The following is a 21619-nucleotide window of genomic DNA, read 5'->3' on the forward strand; positions in this document are numbered from 1 at the left end:
CACATCCCATACCCAGTATTAGGGACCCCCAGTGACAGAGAGGCCTTGACGTACGGCCTGGGGGCTTAGCCCTATATCTGCAGATATATGCAACCAAGATCTCTGTATTATCTGATTAATATGTAGTTATTTTCTCATTCAGTGTGCAATTGGGATACAAAATGTTTTTTTGGTACTTCTTTACTTTCACGGCGCCAGCATGGCGCCGTGCGTCAGAGTCCCCTTGCGGGGCTCGCTTCGCTCGCCCACGCTGCGGGCTCGGTGGCTCGCTACGCTCGCCACGCTAATTAAAATCAACTCCATGCCAACATGGATAGTGGAGGTATGAACTATCCATGTTGGCATGGCGTTAACTCCGTTTATTTAACTTAATTAGTGGCGAGCGTAACCCGGAAGTACGCGTGGCGCCATGCTGGCGCCGTGAAAGTAAAGAAGTACCGTTTTTTTCCTAGACAGAATTACCCCTCCCTTTTGGCACCTGAATGACACACCTCTGCTTGAGCAGCTTACCAACAAAAGTGTTGTCCAGATGGGATTCATCCTAGGGTACTAATGGAATTAAGGGAGGAATTAGCTTCCCCTCTACACTATATCTTTGATAATTCACTATCATCAGGAAAGGTACCAAAAGACTGGAGAATAGCAGAGTTAGTGCCATTATTCAAAAAAGGAAAAAAAGGAGGATCCCGCTAATTACAGACCTGTTAGTTTAACATCAATAGTGGGTAAACTATTTGAAGGATTTTTAAGAGATGGTATCCAGGAACATTTAGACCTTCGTAGTTTACTCCGTAATAACCAGCATGGGTTCGTGAAAAATCGTTCATGTCAAACTAATCTACTTGGATTCTATGAAGATGTTAGCAAAAACCTTGATAATGGAAACGCTGTAGATGTGATTTTCCTACATTTTGCTACAGCCTTCAACACAGTCCCACACAAGAGGTTGATAAATAAAATGGAGGACATGGGATTAGGGGCAAATATCTGTAGATGGGTAGGGAACTGTCTGTGTAATAGAGAACAAAGAGTGGTCGTGAACAGTGCCAAATCAAATATGATACCAGTACTAAGTGGAGTGCCACAGGGTTCGGTTCATGGGCCCATTTTGTTTAACATTTTTATTAATGATATTGGGATGGGGTTACTCAGCAATGTATCCATCTTTGCGGATGTTACAAAACTGAGCAGAGTTATTAAATCATCAGAAGATGTCACCACGCTTCAAAATGATCTTGACAATGTAGATGAATGGGCAAAAAAGTGGAAGATGAGGTTCAATGTGAACAAATGCAAGGTCATGCACCTTGGGAGACATAACCAGTGTGCTAGTTATAACCTAAGCGGGGATGAATTGGGTAAATCAGTACTCGAAAAGGATCTAGGAGTCCAAATAGACAATAAACTGGGGTGTAGTGCTCAATGTAATTGTCACGTTTCGTGAAGCACCAGCTGGAGTGTAACGGAGGCTGGGTGCTTTGATATAAGGTTGTTGCATTAACGACAGAAGGGAGTGAAGCAATGAGATGAATTAAAACCTTATTTAATGAAGATACTGCGATACAGGTTGTAAATGGTGGCACAATAATATACTGTAGGTTATGGAATGATTAAAGTCAATAATACAATACTTTATTGAAGAGGATGGAGATGCTTGGTAATTGGAAGAATTATTGGAGGATTGGTTGAAGAATTGGATGATTAGTTTTAGGGTTAGATGATTGCATGAAGAATTGGATGATTGAATGAAGAGTTGAATGCTTGAATGCGGATTGGATGAAGAATTGGATGAGGGGTTGAATACTTGAATGAGGATTAAATGATTGGATGAAGAATTGGATGAAGGGTTGAATACTTCAATGATGATTGGATGATTGAAAGAACAATTGGATGGTTGGAAGAATAATTGGTTGAAGATTAAATGGTGAAGTTTGAATATCCTTGCTGGATTGGATCGTGGCTGGGGAACCGGGAGTGACCATGGAGAATAACCGTCAGGAGTGAGGAGAAAGATAAAACCCCTTTTGGGGCTAACCTTGTCCAGTCCATATTGGCGGCAGCAGGTTCCGTGGTACACAGGTGTAGCAGTGAGACGATCAGCAGGAGTTAGAAGGGAACTTCATCAAAGGCGCAAGAACTGTAGAAACCACTACAGACAGCCAGGAGTGAGCAATGATGCGTAGGCATGGACGTCATTGTACTGACTGACGGTCTTGCCTGGCCAGTCAGTACTTAAGGAGTGAGCTGTGCGGCGATTGGATAGCCGTTTGACAGGTGGAGGTGGAGCCCCACAGTACAGGTTGCAAGATCCCAAAAGATGGCGGCCGCCATCGGAGGCGACATAAACCAGCCGGCGGTGAGTGTGCGCAGCTGCACAGTTTGCCAACGTTTCCAGCCAGAGGCCTAACCAGGCACAGACACACATGGTGGCTCACATCTCACGCCACCCTTGCCCTGCATGTCACGGGAACACAAAGCACCACTGTCACCACGAGGTGACAGTGCGGGAATATGCACCCCACCAGCACAAGGAACAGGAGCGGAGGTGAGCGCCAGGGTAGGAGACACGCTATGAGAGATCCCATAACTATATACCTGCTGGGGGGTTTTGATCTGCTGTGTGCATATTACTGTACAGTATCTATCACACTGACGATGATTAATGGCACACATATGTCTGTGTATAGACATTGTTTTTTTTTTTTTATTGAAGCGCCAAGTACAACAGATACAGAATAAAACAATACAATCAAATTTTAAATGATATGGAATACATCGGACATTTTTCTACAATTTGAGAATGTATCATAGAAGGTCCTATACATTTTCAGGAGATATGAACAATATCCAGCATGCATTTTTTTTTTGCAGATTTTATTAGCAAAATCATTTGTTAGAAATTATAGAATACAATCAAATTCAAAAGTAACAAATGATGTGAAGTACATCAGACATTTTTTTACAATTGAGAAGGTTCTATACATTTTCAGGGTATATTAACAATATCCAGCATGCATACCTTTTTTTTTGTAGATTTTATTAACAAAATTATTTGTTAGAAATTATAATAGATCAAAGAAAATTAAAGAAAAATTGTGGCTCCACACCCCGCCCCCCCAGCCCCACCCCGCCCAAGGACAGTGTGTCTATATGTTTTTATTGTCTAATGTTATAGGTGGGTGCCCGCCTATTAGTCGCAAAAGGTACCACAATGTGTTTTTGAGACCTGAAATGCCCTGATTTCTCATATCCAAGGAGAGGGTTGCGATATAAGTTTCCCACATGGAAAATAACTTTTCCACCTTCATTTCTTTCTCCAGAGAAACCTCCACCCAATCCATACGAAATAAGTTAAAAAGTTTGGATTTAAACAAAAAACGGAAAGGTATTGTAGTAGAAATCCATTCATGGAGGATAGGCTCCTCCCCACAATTCAAAAACATACTGCAAGGGTAACTGGATTTTGGCAAAACATATGGGGCCCATGAGGGTATCCAGATGATAGATGGACATTGTATTGTTGACTTCATATCTGTGCAGAGTTTGTATATTCTCCCTGTGCTTCCGTGGGTTTCCTCTGGGTACTCCGGTTTCTTCCCACAATCCAAAAATCTACTGGTAGGTTAATTGCCTCCCAACAAAATGACCAATGCACCCACCCATGGCATCCCAGTATGCCCACATGCACATGCAGATCATCCGCACCCAACCCTCACCTACCCGCAACACCTCTGCACCTGCCCTTACCCCAGCCACAGCACCCCCGCAATGCTCCATATAATACAATATATAATCATATTTCATGCAATAAAGGAGTTCACAGGTTAAGAGGGCGAAGCCCCTTACAACGGTGTGAATAGCGCCCATAGAATAATCACTATATAATATATCTTTTATATATATATATATAGAGTTTAGATGGTCCCACTTTCGTGTTATCCCCAAATGTGATGACATTTACATGTATATTAACTTTAGCAAAGTGGTCATAAGATTATCCGATTATTCTCTTAAGGGCCACCATATAACAAAGCTCTTCTGTTATTTACTAAGGAGCCAGCCTCATCTATCCGTCTCTGGATAGCCATGCTGAGCTAACATCTATTGTTCTCAGTTGCAATACAATACATTGAAGAATACAGTAGGGGATTAACAGAGTAATCACATTACTCACTTAATCCTTTTAAAGGGCTAGATGTGGATGGCACCATCTGTATAACAAAGCTTTACCTGCGGTAAAATAACAAGCACTGACATTCTGCTCTGCTCTGCAAGTACCCCAATGCACCCCGGAGTGCCACGGCACACAGTTTAGAAATCACTGGTCTACAGTGTTGTTTTTTGGGGGAATGTTAAGAGACTGAACAATGGGTAGTCTATAAACTTCCACCAAAGAAAGGTTAATAATTAGATATGCATGTTCTATTCGTGAGATGCTTTATTAAAAATAACATTATAATAAAGTGGGTGTGGTATAACTGCCCGATAGTTGGGATTCCAGTGGTCAGTATCCCAACGTCTGTGTCCCGACAGGGGGACAAGCGCAAAGAAGCCCCTTGCGGGTTCGCTGCTGGCTCGCCACAGGTTGTATTCTCACTCTATGAGGGTCATGGACCCCCAAGAGGGAGAATAGCCCTTGTAAATTGACAGTTAAACAGTTTGGATTCTGACGTCGAAGTACTGACCATCGTAATCCCGACTGTTGCCAGGACATCCGACACCCAATAAAGTTTCATTCAGAGATCAAAGTGCCCATATTGTATAATTCTGCAATAAATCAGTTTCTAGGCAATGTTCCTTTTACCCTTTCACTCCGTATACTCCATGTTAGTGGAGTAATATTTATTTCCTATTATCTTACACAGGTTTAAACATGGATCCCAAGATTACACCAAAGAGTGAAATTGACAAACCAAGCACAAGTGTTACCCAGGATTATCCACAGCGCTTGGACTCTGATACCAACACAAGTGAGTTATCACTTTTAGAGCAGTGATGTGCCAGATCAGAAAGTAATTTAGACTTATGGTCTGACGTAGCAGGAGTCGCTTTAGACCAGTGGTCGCCAACCTGTGCTTGCGGTAGAAATCCTGGTGGCTTGACCACTCTGCAAACACTCGCCCGTCCCTCCATTACCCGACGCTGATTCCCTTCTGAGGGAAGGGGAGTGTATCCCTGTGACTGGGCCATCAGCCAATCAGGAATTGGCCCGCGAGCTTTGATTGGCTTACATCTCAGTCACAGGGAAGTGAGGGGAAGGGGAGATATGCTGTGGTCTCCTCCCCTCAGGAGGGCAGCGGAGGTGGAGACAGACAACCAGCAGGAAGACACCGGACTCTCCTCTCCCCAGCAGCAGCAGGAATAACAATGTTGAGTTGTGCTGCTGCTTGGAAATTGGGGGCATATGTGTTTCTTGCACAATTGGGGAATACCTGGCACTGCTGTATCTGGCACTATTGAGGACATATGATAGTAGGTCATGCCCCCTAATTTTGGGGCATGTGCAGATGTCCCTTCTCCTCTGCCTCCAGTGTTGGGAAGTATGTATGTGGCATATTGGAAATTGCAGTGTGTGGCATATTGTGTCTGGGGCATTGCGGTATGTGGCATAATGTGTCAGGGGCATTACAGTGTGTGGCATAGTGTGTAAAGGGCATTTTTCGATTATTATGCTGATTTCTCTTTTTTTATTTTTTTTAGTAGCTCTTCAGGCAGTTTATTTTGTCAAGGTTTACTAAAGCAAGTAAAACAGTCAAGTGGTAGTGTGCCCATAGCAACCAGCTAACTGGCATTTCGTTTTTGCGTTCTAGAAAATGACAAACAGAATCTGATTGGTTGCTATGGGCAGCCCAACCACTTGACTGTTTAGAAGCTTTAGTAAAGTTACCTCTGATTTGATTTGAAAAGGCACTAAGAAAATATCAAATACTATTTGACATATGTTTGTGTAAGTGTACAGTAGTATTTAAATTCTTTAGCTGAGAATAGGTTGCTTAGCGCTTTGAGCAGTCATTGGTGTCAGTGAATATTGGAGGCAATTCACCCCCCCGGCCAATGGTGGAGGTTTGTGCATGCATGAGTATGTGCATGTGCAAACCCCGAAGAGTTCCAAAGTTTGACTGCTCTGACCATAAAGACATTTTTTCTTTTGAGGGAATGAAATTTTCATTCCTCTAATCTAAATTCGTGCCCTTGCGTCCTAGATTCCTTTCTTGCAGTAAAAAGGGTGCTTGAGAGTTCCTTATATTTGCCCCTGATATATTTGTACATGTTGAGCATGTCCCCCCTTAAACGTCTCTTCTCTAGTGTAAATAGTCCCAGCTTGCTTAATCTCTCCTCATAGCTTAAATTCTCCATTCCCCTAATAAGCTTTGTTGCTCTTCTTTGGGTTTTTTTCCAATTCCATGATGTCCTTTTTATAGTGTGGGGCCCAGAACTGTACTCCATATTCAAGGTGTGGTCTAACCAATGCCTTGTACAGTGGCATAATTACTTTTGAGTCCCTAGTTTCCATGCCCCTTTTAATACATGCTAGAATTCTGAACACTGCACCCCAGCTTATTATCTATATGGACTCCTAGATCTTTTTCAAGTGCTGAAGTACCTAATGCCTCCCCGCTTAGGTTTAACTTGCACACTGGTTACGTCTCCCGAGATGCATAACCTTGCATTTATCCACATTGAACCTCATCTTCCACTTTTTAGCCCACTCATCTAGCTTGTTAAGATCATTTTGAAGTATGTTCACATCCTCTGTTGATTTAATAACTCTGCTCAGTTTTGTGTCATCAGCAAAGATGGATACATCGCTGAGAATCCCCATCCCAATATCGTTAATATATATGTTTAACAAGATGGGCCCCAGTACCGAATCCTGTGGCACTCCACTTAGTACTGGTATCAAAGTTGATACTGCACTGTTCACAACCACTCTTTGTTCTCTATTACACAGCCAGTTCCCTACCCATCTACAGATATTTGCCCCTAATCCCAGGTCCTCCATTTTATTTATCAACCTCATGTGTGGTACTGTATCAAAAGCTTTTGCAAAATCAAGGAAGACCACATCTACTGCGTTTCCATTATCAAGGTTTTTGCTGACATCCTCATAGAAGCCCAGTAAATTTGTCTGGCAGGAACGATTTTTCACAAACCCATGTTGGTTAATACTAAGTAAACTATGAAGGTCTAAATATTCCAGGATACCATCCCTTAAAATTCCTTCAAATATTTTACCCACTATTGATGTTAAGCTCACAGGCCTGTAATTTGCAGGGTCATCCCTTTTACCTTTTTTAAATATTGGCACTACATCTGCTATTCTCCAGTCTTTTGGTACCATACCTGTTGATAGTGAATTTTCAAAAATGCAATATAGAGGGGTCGCTAGTTCCTCCCTTAATTCCATTAGTACCCTAGGATGTATCTCATCTGGCCCTGGTGATTTGTAAGTTTTTATTTTGATGAGCCTCAAAATTATATAATCGTTCGAGAGATCCATATTGAGATCCGGTTTGTTTGTCCCAGTTGTGGTATCTGTGCTTTCCACTATCTGCTCTCCCCTAGTAAACACTGATGAGAAGAACTTATTTAACAGTTCCGCTTTTCCATTATCCTCTGCAAAACTTTTACCGTTGATATCTGTTAATGGGCCTACGTTCTCTTTAATTATTCGCTTACTGTTTATGTACGTGAAAAACTTCTTGGTGTTAGTTTTGCTTTCTGTGGCTATGCGCTCTTCATTTTCCCTTTTAGCTACTTTGATTACTTCTTTACAAGTTTTGTTTGATTCTTTATACTTGATGAACGCCTCCTCATTTACGTTATTTTTATAGAATTTAAACGCTTTTGTTATATTGATCCCACATTTCCTCTGCATTCTTACCTTCGAATAACTCTCCCCACTTAATTTCTTTTAGAGCTTCCCGGAATAAAATGAAATTAGCTTTTCTGAAGTTTAGTACTTTACCCGGTCCTGTATATTGTGGTTTACGGAAGTTGATTTCCAGTGAGACCATGTTGTGATAACTGTTCCCTAGGTGTTCAAATATGTAGTGTAGAGTGAAGGAAGAAAAGAGACAAAAGACAAAGAAGACAAAAATGTACTGCTTATAACAGTGAACCTATGCAGATCCTACCCTATAGAATAGAAGAATACTCCAAAACAACTCTAAACAACTCTAAGCAACCCGATAATTAAAAAAGCACAAAACAAATTGAGATACAGATTAAAAAAAAACAAAACAGTACAATAAGTGGCAAAAGAAGAAGACAAGAGAGAAACTTATAGTTTGATGCAGTATACTTGCGGTTTTATGCTTCCTCAGATGATCGTGCAGCTCCTTGCTTCGCAGCGTACCCCGTCCTTTTCCTGGTGCTTGCTTCACCTGACCGACCTGCTATTCTTCTCCTATCTCCACCTCACCTCCTCCTCCTCCACTGCACACGTGCGTCCTGCTCCAGGCTCCCTGGTGATTCTTCTTTGGTACCTGGTTAGGCACCTGTTTGATGGCGCCTGTTTGTCAGTGAAGTGAAGGTCTGAACTGGCCTGGTTCCTGCCCGAGGGTGTCCAGGCTTCACCTTGTCCCCCTGGAACCCTGGTGCAACCCTGGTGCTACTGTACAGCCCCTTGGACCGGTCCTCCTTGCCTGGTCCCCCTGGACAATAATGGTGCCACTGTTCAGCCCCTATACAGCCCCTTGGTGCCGCTGGTGCCACTGTACAGTCCCTCTCCCGGCCCTCCTTGCCCGGTGCCCGGGCCCCCCTGGAGCCCTGGTGCCGCTGTACAGCGAGATTCAGTGTGCAGCGTGCAGCTGACTCGCGTCTCCCCCCGCGTCACACATCGCGTCACTCAGCGTGTCACTCAGCGTGTCAGCGTCCTCTCAGTCTCAGTGTTCTAGGTTTGTTTTTTTAACCCATGGATACCTACATGGACCAAAGACGCAATATACACTGGGTGAGTATATAATTTATTTCCACAGGTACACCTATGGACATCTACTGATGAAGAGACAGGCTTATGGTGGACCCTATAAGTAAGTATGTATGGGTGAATATAGTATGTATTGAAGTTTTATTTTCTATGGTGTGTGTGTGATTTTAATGCCCCTCATGCTGGGACTTGTGGTTCTCCAAGTCCCTGCATGTCGGGAGGCTGAATGGGACTTGTAGTTCCACAACTTAACCGAATATTTATTAAATCTATTAGATATCAACCTGATGCCCATCGCCTAGGGGAACTGGAGACAAACCCTGGCTCCAGCCTGGACAGGAGATGCCCTGGAGGGAGGGACCCCTTTATTGTGGGGCCCGGGCTGACCAGTCAGGGGTTAATGTTTTGGCAGAGGAACTAGCTGTGGCATTTGCTGGCTGTTTGGGCCCAGTGCTGGTTTTCAAAATACAGGGGACCCCTGCTCTATTTGTCTCCCATATTTTGGGAACCAGGACCAGTCCATGAGCCTTGTGCTGGTTATAGAAATACAGGGGGACCACAGTTTTTCGCTCCACTGTATTTTTATACTGAGAAGCCTGCACGGATCTGACTGATACATGCAGGCTTTAGTCAAATACAATCATGATCAGATAAAACACAATGGCCACATATGGCCTTGTTCTATCGATGGTGAATATGGTTGACCCGGCCATGTACAGTATACATATGGCAGATTCAGCTGATAGTAAATCAGTCGGTCATCCAGTCCCGGCCATATCTTACATCAAATGGGTACAGATGAATGCATTTGTACCCATTCCAGCTTAGTAAATTTACCCCTATGTGTGCCTGTTCACTTTTTGTTTTGTGTTTAGCGGTCACCATTTCAAGGAGATGTGTATTTGTTTTAACAATTGAAATAAAGGTATAATTTTTAAATGTATTAATTTAATTAAGTTGTGCCCCAGCAAAAATAGTCTTCTTTCCCTACTCTTTTGGTTGTACTTATAAAGTTACCTGTTCTCAATCATAGATATAATCATGGATATCCTTAATATCTAGACTGTAATTTCAGATAATTTCACTAAAACCTTTCATAGAGAAGCAATTGTTTTAAAAACTTTACTACCATACATTTTTTGCTTTTCCACCAGAACCTGTTTGTCCAGGTGGATGTGAGTCACCCAGTTTAAAAGAAGAAGAGAAGAAAGATAAGTATCACCATTCACATCGAAAACTAAGATGGCGGAAACCTAGTAAACAAAAAAACATCACTTTAAGTTCTGCAGAGTCTGCAGGCTTTGAGGATGTAGATAACACAGCTGAAAACATAAATTCTCCAGAAGAAGGAACAGAAAGCCAAAATGAAGACAATGATAAAAGGAACAGTAGCAATCTTTGTATTCACAAATCCACAGTGGAGTCAAAATATAAATGCAGGAAACATAAAGATTCTTCAGAGCTCTCAAAGTTAACAATCCGTTATACACCTTACAAAGTACAGAAGACCTACATATGCACCGAATGTGGTCGGAGTTGTATCTCAAGTTCACATCTTATTATACATCAGAGATCCCACACTGGGGAAAGACCATTCTCTTGTAACGACTGCGGAAAAAGTTTTGCCAGAAAGTCATCTCTAGTGATACATGAGAGGATCCACACAGGAGAGCGGCCTTATACCTGCACACACTGTGGGAAGAGCTTCACTAGTAGTGCTACTCTGTCTACTCATATTAGGATCCACACTGGAGAAAGGCCTTACGTCTGCTGGGAATGTGGGAAAAGTTTCACCAGCAACTCCTCTCTATTTATACATAACCGGACACACACTGGAGAGAAGCCATATATATGCATTGAATGTGGAAAGACGTTTTCATGTACATCCGCTTTGGTCATACACAAGAGGGCTCACACGGGAGAGAAGCCTTTCACGTGTGAAGAATGTGGTAAGAGCTTTGCTGATAATTCTAGGCTTGTAAAACATAAGACAGTCCATACAGGCGATTGGGCATTTATCTGCACTGTATGTGGGAAAGGATTCACTTGTTACTCCAATCTTAATGTGCACCAAAGATCGCACACTGGAGAGAGGCCATACGCATGCAACAAGTGTGATAAGAGATTTGCCCTCAATAGGGATCTTGTCCGACACCAGACAACACACACCGGAGAAAGGCCTTATGCATGCTCTGAATGCGGAAAGTGCTTCACTCGTAAAGCTCATCTTACCACCCATGTCAAAATCCACGCCAGACTAAAAACAGTTAAGGTTCCTGAATAAACAAAATCAAGGTTATTTTTCCTACAGAATTTTATTGACTGTTCTCTTTGCCAGGTGTTAAGTGGAAGACCATTGTGACGGAGGCTCTTCAACTTTCCAATTTCTTATTCTTGTGCAAAACTGTATGTGGAATATTGTCACTATAGAAAAATACATGTTGCATGGCTCTTTCAATAAAAAGTAATAGCCAACATTAAGTAATGCAATACATAACACTTAGAGACTGTAGCTTACTATGTATTGTTACCTTTTATTAACTATACAGCTCTGTATATTCTGTTTAACCACACATTGAACAGTAATACTTCTTGCCCCTTCATTACTGTTTAGTAATTTTCAGGAGAGAAAAATTCAGTTTCAGGTTGAGACTCCCTTAACCACAATTCCAGAATATGAAATATTCTGGAATACGTAATTTTTATTATTTTATGAGACTGTGATAGTAGCACCTTTGCTTTCATTTGCTTCACTGTACACAAACTTTGTTTCATGCACAACATTTTTGAAACTCCATTCTAAATGTGACTATTCTGGGTAATTAACTTGGCAGAGTTGTGCATTGTCTACTCTAGTCACACTGCACAAAAGTGGAAGCAAGGAAGAGGTAAGCAACTATCGACCAGTGAATCAGTAGTAGGGAAATTGATGGAAACACTCTTAAAACAAAGAGTTGTAGAATATCTCAAAACCAGCAATTTACAGGATCCAAAACAGCATGGGTTTACTGGGGGAAGATCATGTCAAACAAATCTTATTGACTTTTTTGACTGGGTGACTAAAGTAATAGATCAAGGTGGGGCTGTAGATGTAGCTTATCTAGACTTTAGTAAAGCTTTTGACACATCGCAGACTGTTAAATAAACTTGAAAGCTTGGGATTGGATTCTAAGATCGTTGAATGGATAAGAGCGTGGTTGCAGGACAGAAAACAGAGAGTTTTAGTAAACGGAGTACAGTCAAAGGAGGGAAAGGTTACAAGTGGAGTACCCCAGGGATCTGTACTTGGACCGGTGCTTTTTAATATCTTTATTGGTGATATTGCAAATGGAATTGAGGGTAAAATGTGCCTTTTTGCAGATGACACACAGGTATGCAACAGGGTAGACACACCAGGAGGGGTAAAACAAATGATTGAGGATCTAGGCAGATTAGAGAAATGGTCAAGAGAATGGCAACTACAGTTTAATGCCAAAAAATGCAAAATCATGCACTTGGGTCTCAGAAATCCAAAGACTCAATATAGTATAAATGGCACTATAATGGAAACTACTGAGGAAGAGAGGGATCTAGGTGTCACTATTTCAGGGGACTTAAAAGCAGGTAGGCAATGTAACAAAGCAATGAAGAAGGCAAGTCACATGCTTGGTTGCATAGGGAGAGGTATCAGCAGTAGAAAGAAAGAAGTAATAATGCCACTGTATAGGTCATTGGTACGACCTCACCTAGAGTATTGTGTTCAGTTCTGGAGGCCATATCTCCAGAAGGATATAAATACATTAGAGACTGTACAAAGAAGAGCAACTAAAATGGTGCATGGCCTACATCACAAAACGTACCAGGAAAGACTAAAAGATCTTAATATGTATACTTTAGAGCAGAGAAGGGAAAGGGGGGACATGATAGAAACTTTCAAATATATCAAGGGCTTTAACAAGGTACAGGTGGGAGACATTCTTCACAGGAAGAGGAGCAACAGAACACGAGGACATGCACTGAAACTAGAGGGAGGAAGATTCAGGGGAAATGTGAGGAAGAATTTTTTCACAGAAAGAGTAGTAGATAAGTGGAATAGCCTCCCAACAGAGGTGGTAGACGCAAATACAGTAGTACAATTTAAACATGCTTGGGATAAGCATATTGATATCTTTACAAAAAAATAAGGATCAAATATGGTTTGAGGTAACTTGTTTAAAAAAAGGGGCAGACTAGATGGGCCAAGTGGTTCTTTTCTGCCGTCAAATTCTATGTTTCTATGTCTAGGTCAGGCATTCCCAACCACAGGAATCAAGGCATACCAACAGTGCAGGTTTTAGTGATATCCAGGCTTCAACACAGATGGAAACACAACGGGTGGTGGAGCGCTAGCACAAAAAATATAAGTTTGACCAATTGGGTATTACAAATATTTTATTTTGGCTAAAAGTTCATTGTCTTAAAAGCAATTAAGTATAATAGTATAATAAAAGTGTACAGCCTGAAATGGGATACACGATTAGTTTAAGCACAGATAAATACAGTTTGGGGTGTCTCACTTGTTCCTAGAGTTACTCTCCTGAGTTGGATAGTCACAAACTCCCACATATATTCTGATGGAAACTGGGGTGGAGGGTGTCCATAAACCTGCTGGAGTTGTTATATACCTGCTCCAGATTTTGTATGGATCCTTTAGAGTTTCAGTCCTTAATCAGGTAGCTCCAGATGTAATAGCAGGTGGTGGTGTCCCTTGTGATATCCAGTGTAAACGTCCAACAATTTAGAAGTATAGGGAGGAGGAGATTTGGTCCAAGTGAGGAATCCTTTTGTAATCCCAAGGTGGTCAGACTGTATACGCTCGGACTGACGCGTTTCGTCTTCCACAGACAACTTTTTCAAAGGTATATGATAATACCTTATACAGTACCTTTGAAAAAGTTGTCTGTGGACGACGAAACATCATTTTTCAAACCTGTAACATGACATGTAGAAGCTGATTGGCTGGCTGTTTATCACTCTCCATTTTAGCACTTTTTGAAGCTTGATACATCTGGCCCATTGAGTGGAAAGAAAACCTGTATGTAATTACAGCGGATGTCAAAGTACTCTACACGAATATCCCACATGAGAGGGATATTCTTAGGTTATTCTGAAGAAAATAAAGATTTCACCTAGCAATTTAATTTATTTGAACAAATAATCACTTTTTCTTTAACGGGGACTACTACAACCAACAAATTGAGATGGCCATGGGAGCATCATGGCTGAAAATGTGGCACTTTTTATATTGATGACGTGCTATTGGTAAAGGAAGACTTGGATACATTTAGTAAAGATCTGAATAAGTATCAGCTTAAGTTACACTTAAGCGAACATCATTCTCCCCTAAATTCATATATGGAATGGTCCTGAATTTGAAAGTTGTCACGGACGGCCGCGGGGCACGGCGGGTCCGGTACTCACCCCTTCGTGCCCGCCGCCGACTGTCCGTTCTGGGGCTCTGGTGTGGGCGCGCTGCTGTGTCCCGGCCAGGAGGCACTTTGTGATGGGTGCGGGTCCCTGTGAGTGCCAGGGGAGTTGTGACTTAGGCGGAGCCAGGAGGCCAGCGCCGCCATCTTGGATGTGGGCAAAATGCAGATTGGACGCCAGGTTCAGATTTCCTGACTTCCTGCACCGTCTAAACCAATGACAGCCGCCCACTATGTATTTAGGGGATATGTCCTGGTGAACTGGTGTCAGTGCAAAGGTTTCCTAGTCTTGTGCAGTTGGAGACTCCTGTCCACTGCAGCCTTCACCTCAGTCCACCCTGATACTGACTCTGGGAATCCTGACCTCTCAGTGCCTTCCTGCTTGTTCGCCGGTGATACCAGTGCTACCTGTCCGTGGGCCCCTGCCAGTACCCCGAAATCCGTCTGCACCCCACAAAGTGACATCACCTCCTGGGGTATCCTGCATCCTGGAAACCACCCGCCCATCTCCTCAGCGAAAAGAGCTAGAAAGCCAATAATGCAGATGTACACTTGTAGGCATAGTGTGAACAAGATAGCGTTGAAAATTCGGGTCCAGCTCATTCCGATTTGGAGCAAACCGCGTTGATATGTATACCATATGCCTTGCAATATCTCCTCAACGAAAAGAGCTAGAAGGCCAATAATGCAGATGTACACTTGTAGGCATAGTGTGAACAAGATAGCGTTGAAAATTCAGGTCCATCTCATTCCGCTTTGGAGTAAACCGTGTTGATATGTATACCATATGCCTTGCAATATCTCCTCAGCGAAAAGAGCTAGAAGGCCAATAATACAGATGTACACTTGTAGGCATAGTGTGAACAAGATAGCGTTGAAAATTCGGGTCCAGCTCAGTCTGATTTGGAGCAAACCGCGTTGATATGTATACCATATACCTTGCAATATCTCCTCAGCGAAAAGCTCTAGAAGGCCAATAATGCAGATGTACACTTGTAGGCATAGTGTGAACAAGATAGCGTTGAAAATTCGGGTTCAGCTCATTCCACTTTGGAGCAAACCGCGTTGATATGTATACCATATGCCTTTCAATATCTCCTCAGCGAAAAGAGCTAGAAGGCCAATAATGCAGATTTACACTTGTAGGCATAGTGTGAACAAGATAGCGTTGAAAATTCGGGTCCAGCTCATTCCGATTTGGAGCAAACCGCGTTGATATGTATACCATATGCCTTGCAATATCTCCTCAGCGAAAAGCTCTAGAAGGCGAAAAATGCAGATGTACACTTGTAGGCATAGTGTGAACAAGATAGCGTTGAAAATTCGGGTCCAGCTCATTCCGCATTGGAACAAACCGCGTTGATATGTATACCATATGCCTTGCAATATCTCCTCAGCGAAAAAAAACTAGAAGGCCAATAATGCAGATGTACACTTGTAGGCATAGTGTGACCAAGATAGCGTTGAAAATTCGGGTCCAGCTCATTCCGCTTTGGAGCAAACCGCATTGATATGTATACCATATGCCTTTCAATATCTCATCAGCGAAACGAGCTAGAAGGCCAATAATGCAGATTTACACTTGTAGGCATAGTGTGATCAAGATAGCGTTGAAAATTCGGGTCCAGCTCATTCCGATTTGGAGCAAACCGTGTTGATATGTATATCATATGCCTTGCAATATCTCCTCAGCGAAAAGCTCTAGAAGGAGAAAAATGCAGATGTACACTTGTAGGCATAGTGTGAACAAGATAGCGTTGAAAATTCGGGTCCAGCTCATTCCGCTTTGGAGCAAACCGCATTGATATGTATACCATATGCCTTTCAATATCTCCTCAGCGAAAAGAGCTAGAAGGCCAATAATGCAGATTTACATTTGTAGGCATAGTGTGAACAAGATAGCGTTAAAAATTCGGGTCCAGCTCATTCCGATTTGGAGCAAACCGCGTTGATATGTATACCATATGCCTTGCAATATCTCCTCAGCGAAAAGCTCTAGAAGGCGAAAAATGCAGATGTACACTTGTAGGCATAGTGTGAACAAGATAGCGTTGAAAATTCGGGTCCAGCTCATTCCGCTTTGGAACAAACCGCGTTGATATGTATACCATATGCCTTTCAATATCTCCTCAGCGAAAAGAGCTAGAAGGCCAATAATGCAGATTTACACTTGTAGGCATAGTGTGAACAAGATAGCGTTGAAAATTCGGGCCCAGCTCATTCCGATTTGGAGCAAACCGCGTTGATATGTATACCATATGCCTTGCAATATCTCCTCAGCAAAAAGCTCTAGAAGGCCAAAAATGCAGATGTACACTTGTAGGCAAAGTGTGAACAAGATAGCATTGAAAATTCGGGACCAGCTCATTCCACTTTGGAGCAAACTGCGTTGATATGTATACCATATGCCTTGCAATATCTCCTCAGCGAAAAGCTCTAGAAGGCCAATAATGCAGATGTACACTTGTAGGCATAGTGTGAACAAGATAGCGTTGAAAATTCGGGTTCAGCTCATTCCACTTTGGAGCAAACTGCGTTGATATGTATACCATATGCCTTTCAATATCTCCTCAGCGAAAAGGGCTAGAAGGCCAATAATGCAGATTTACACTTGTAGGCATAGTGTGAACAAGATAGCGTTGAAAATTCGGGTCCAGCTCATTCCGCTTTGGAGCAAACCGCATTGATATGTATACCATATGCCTTTCAATATCTCCTCAGCGAAAAGAGCTAGAAGGCCAATAATGCAGATTTACACTTGTAGGCATAGTGTGAAAAAGATAGCGTTGAAAATTCGGGTCCAGCTCATTCTGCTTTGGAGCAAACCGTGTTGATATGCCTTGCAATATCTCCTCAGCGAAAAGAGCTAGAATGCCAATAATGCAGATGTACACTTGTAGGCATAGTGTGAACAAGATAGCGTTGAAAATTCGGGTCCAGCTCATTCCGCTTTGGAGCAAACCGCTTTTATATGTATACCATATGCCTTGAAATATCTCCTCAGCGAAAAGAGCTAGAAGGTCAATAATGCAGATTTATACTTGTAGGCATAGTGTGAACAAGATAGCGTTGAAAAATCGGGTCCAGCTCATTCCGCTTTGGAGCAAACCGCGTTGATATGTATACCATATGCCTTGCCATATCTCCTCAGCGAAAAGAGCTAGAAGGCTAATAATGCAGATTTATACTTGTAGGCATTGAGTGAACAAGATAGCGTTGAAAAATCGGCTCTAGCTCATTCCGCTTTGGAGAAAACTGCGTTGACATTTTTTCCAAATGCCTTGCAATATCTCCTTAACTAAAAGAGCTAGAAGGCTGAAAATGCAGATTTAGACTTGTAGTCATTTTGTAAACAAGATAGCGTTGAAAAATCGGCTCCAGCTCATTCCGCTTTGGAGAAAACCGCGTTGACATTTCTTCCAAATGCCTTGCAATATCTCCTTAACGAAAAGAGCTAGAAGGCTGAAAATGCAGATTTAGACTTGTAGGCATTGTGTGAACAAGATAGCGTTGAAAAATCGGCTCCAGCTCATTCCGCTTTGCAGAAAACGGCGTTGACATTTTTTCCAAATGCCTTGCAATATCACAACGAAAAGAGCTAGAAGGCTGAAAATGCAGATTTAGACTTGTAGGCATTGTGTGAACAAGATATCGTTGAAAAATCGTCTCTAGCTTATTCCGCTTTGGAGAAAACCGCGTTGACATTTTTTCCAAATGCCTTGCAATATCTCCTGAACTAAATGAGCTAGAAGGCTGAAAATGCAGATTTAGACTTGTAGGCATTGTGTGAACAAGATAGCATTGAAAAATCGGCTCCAGCTCATTCCGCCTTGGATAAAACCGCGTTGACATTTTTTCCAAATGCCTTGCAATATCTCCTCAGCGAAAAGAGCTAGAAGGCTAAAAATTGCAGATTTAGACTTGTAGGCATTGTGTGAAAAAGATAGCGTTGAAAAATCGGCTCTAGCTCATTCCGCTTTGGAGAAAACCACGTTGACATTTTTTCCAAATGCCTTGCAATATCTCCTTAACGAAATGAGCTAGAAGGCTGAAAATGCAGATTTAGACTTGTAGGCATTGTGTGAACAAGATAGCGTTGAAAAATCGGCTCCAGCTCATTCCGCCTTGGAGAAAACCGCGTTGACATTTTTTCCAAATGCCTTGCAATATCTCCTTAACAAAATGAGCTAGAAGGCTGAAAATGCAGATTTAGACTTGTAGGCATTGTGTGAACAAGATAGCGTTGAAAAATCGGCTCCAGCTCATTCCGCCTTGGATAAAACCGCGTTGACATTTTTTCCAAATGCCTTGCAATATCTCCTCAGCGAAAAGAGCTAGAAGGCTAAAAAGGTACTCTTTACCTAGATGGGCGCCCGTCGCGGTCATCGCGGGTACATTTATGTCTGCCCACGACGCGACCGACGCGATGCCCGCGATTTCCCATTGAAACCCATGTTAAACATGGAAATCGTGTCGGTCGCGTCGCGGCCGGCCATAAATGTACCCGCGATGCCCGCGACGCGATGCTCCCGATTTACCATAGGAATCAATGTTAAAAGGCGCGATGGACCCGATTTTACTGTTAAATGGCTCAATGGACCCGATTTGGCCATAGGAATCAATGTTAAATGGGCCACAGAGCCCATTAACCCTTAAATGTCCCCCCCCCAATTTTTAACGCCACCCCACGATCCACGCCAACCCGAAGCGTGGCGAGCGCAGCGAGCCCGCGAGGGGCGGCGGTACGCGTCCTCCGACCTTTTCATGCCCTACTATCCACTAGGGCGTGGAGTGAGAATATAATAGTGTGGCGAGCGCAGCGAGCCACCGAGCCCGAAGCGTGGCGAGCCCCGCGAGGGGACGCGGATACCTTCACAGTTATACGCGTCCCCTCGCGGGCTTCACAGGTGTCCGTGGCGACGCCGACACCTGTGAAGCCCGCGAGGGGACGCGTCTACCTGTGAAGGTATCCGCGGGGCTCGCTGCGCTCGCCACGCTTCGGGCTCGGTGGCTCGCTGCGCTCGCCACACTATTATATTCTCACTCCATGCCCTAGTGGATAGTAGGGCATGAAAAGGTCGTAGGACGCGTACCGCCGCCCCTCGCGGGCTCGCTGCGCTCGCCACGCTTCGGGTTGGCGTGGATCGTGGGGTGGCGTTAAAAATTGGGGGGAACATTTAAGGGTCAATTGTGCCTATTTGGGCTCTGTGGCCCATTTAACATTGATTCCTATGGCCAAATCGGGTCCATTGAGGCATTTAACAGTAAAATCGCGGTCAATCAGCCTTTTTAACATTGTTCCCTATGGGAAAATCGCGGGCATCCCGATTTACCCGCGATGACCGCGATGACCGCGATTTTTACCCCCGACGACCGCGATTTCAATCGCTGGCGCCCAACTAAGTAAAGAGTACCGCTAAAAATTGCAGATTTAGACTTGTAGGCATTGTGTGAACAAGATAGCGTTGAAAAATCGGCTCCAGCTCATTCCGCCTTGGATAAAACCGCGTTGACATTTTTTCCAAATGCCTTGCAATATCTCCTCAGCGAAAAGAGCTAGAAGGCTAAAAAGGTACTCTTTACCTAGATGGGCGCCCGTCGCGGTCATCGCGGGTACATTTATGTCTGCCCACGACGCGACCGACGCGATGCCCGCGATTTCCCATTGAAACCCATGTTAAACATGGAAATCGTGTCGGTCGCGTCGCGGCCGGCCATAAATGTACCCGCGATGCCCGCGACGCGATGCTCCCGATTTACCATAGGAATCAATGTTAAAAGGCGCGATGGACCCGATTTTACTGTTAAATGGCTCAATGGACCCGATTTGGCCATAGGAATCAATGTTAAATGGGCCACAGAGCCCATTAACCCTTAAATGTCCCCCCCCCAATTTTTAACGCCACCCCACGATCCACGCCAACCCGAAGCGTGGCGAGCGCAGCGAGCCCGCGAGGGGCGGCGGTACGCGTCCTCCGACCTTTTCATGCCCTACTATCCACTAGGGCGTGGAGTGAGAATATAATAGTGTGGCGAGCGCAGCGAGCCACCGAGCCCGAAGCGTGGCGAGCCCCGCGAGGGGACGCGGATACCTTCACAGTTATACGCGTCCCCTCGCGGGCTTCACAGGTGTCCGTGGCGACGCCGACACCTGTGAAGCCCGCGAGGGGACGCGTCTACCTGTGAAGGTATCCGCGGGGCTCGCTGCGCTCGCCACGCTTCGGGCTCGGTGGCTCGCTGCGCTCGCCACACTATTATATTCTCACTCCATGCCCTAGTGGATAGTAGGGCATGAAAAGGTCGTAGGACGCGTACCGCCGCCCCTCGCGGGCTCGCTGCGCTCGCCACGCTTCGGGTTGGCGTGGATCGTGGGGTGGCGTTAAAAATTGGGGGGAACATTTAAGGGTCAATTGTGCCTATTTGGGCTCTGTGGCCCATTTAACATTGATTCCTATGGCCAAATCGGGTCCATTGAGGCATTTAACAGTAAAATCGCGGTCAATCAGCCTTTTTAACATTGTTCCCTATGGGAAAATCGCGGGCATCCCGATTTACCCGCGATGACCGCGATGACCGCGATTTTTACCCCCGACGACCGCGATTTCAATCGCTGGCGCCCAACTAAGTAAAGAGTACCGCTAAAAATTGCAGATTTAGACTTGTAGGCATTGTGTGAACAAGATAGCGTTGAAAAATCGGCTCCAGCTCATTCCGCTTTGCAGAAAACCGCGTTGACATTTTTTCCAAATGCCTTGCAATATCACCTTAACGAAAAGAGCTAGAAGGCTGAAAATGCAGATTTAGACTTGTAGGCATTGTGTGAACAAGATATCGTTGAAAAATCGGCTCTAGCTTTATTCCGCTTTGGAGAAAACCGCGTTGACATTTTTTCCAAATGCCTTGCAATATCTCCTGAACTAAATGAGCTAGAAGGCTGAAAATGCAGATTTAGACTTGTAGGCATTGTGTGAACAAGATAGCGTTGAAAAATCGGCTCCAGCTCATTCCGCCTTGGATAAAACCGCGTTGACATTTTTTCCAAATGCCTTGCAATATCTCCTCAGCGAAAAGAGCTAGAAGGCTAAAAATTGCAGATTTAGACTTGTAGGCATTGTGTGAACAAGATAGCGTTGAAAAATCGGCTCTAGCTCATTCCGCTTTCGAGAAAACCACGTTGACATTTTTTCCAAATGCCTTGCAATATCTCCTTAACGAAATGAGCTAGAAGGCTGAAAATGCAGAT

At 43.6% G+C, this 21619-nt stretch overlaps 1 protein-coding gene across 1 annotated transcript in view; it reads left to right on the plus strand.

Annotated features, from left to right (window-relative positions):
* Window positions 1–21619, plus strand: part of LOC146049537 (uncharacterized) — a 160182-nt gene that overhangs the window by 119575 nt on the left and 18988 nt on the right. Inside the window, exons 6-7 of the mRNA XM_083166070.1 lie at window positions 4866–4970; window positions 10087–11204. Coding sequence (XP_083022196.1) covers window positions 4866–4970; window positions 10087–11204 — 1223 coding nt within the window. The remainder of the gene's footprint in view (window positions 1–4865; window positions 4971–10086; window positions 11205–21619) is intronic.

This window comes from Crinia signifera, chromosome 12, assembly GCF_055691185.1.
Source record: "Crinia signifera chromosome 12, ASM5569118v1, whole genome shotgun sequence".
Lineage (NCBI taxonomy): Eukaryota > Metazoa > Chordata > Amphibia > Anura > Myobatrachidae > Crinia > Crinia signifera.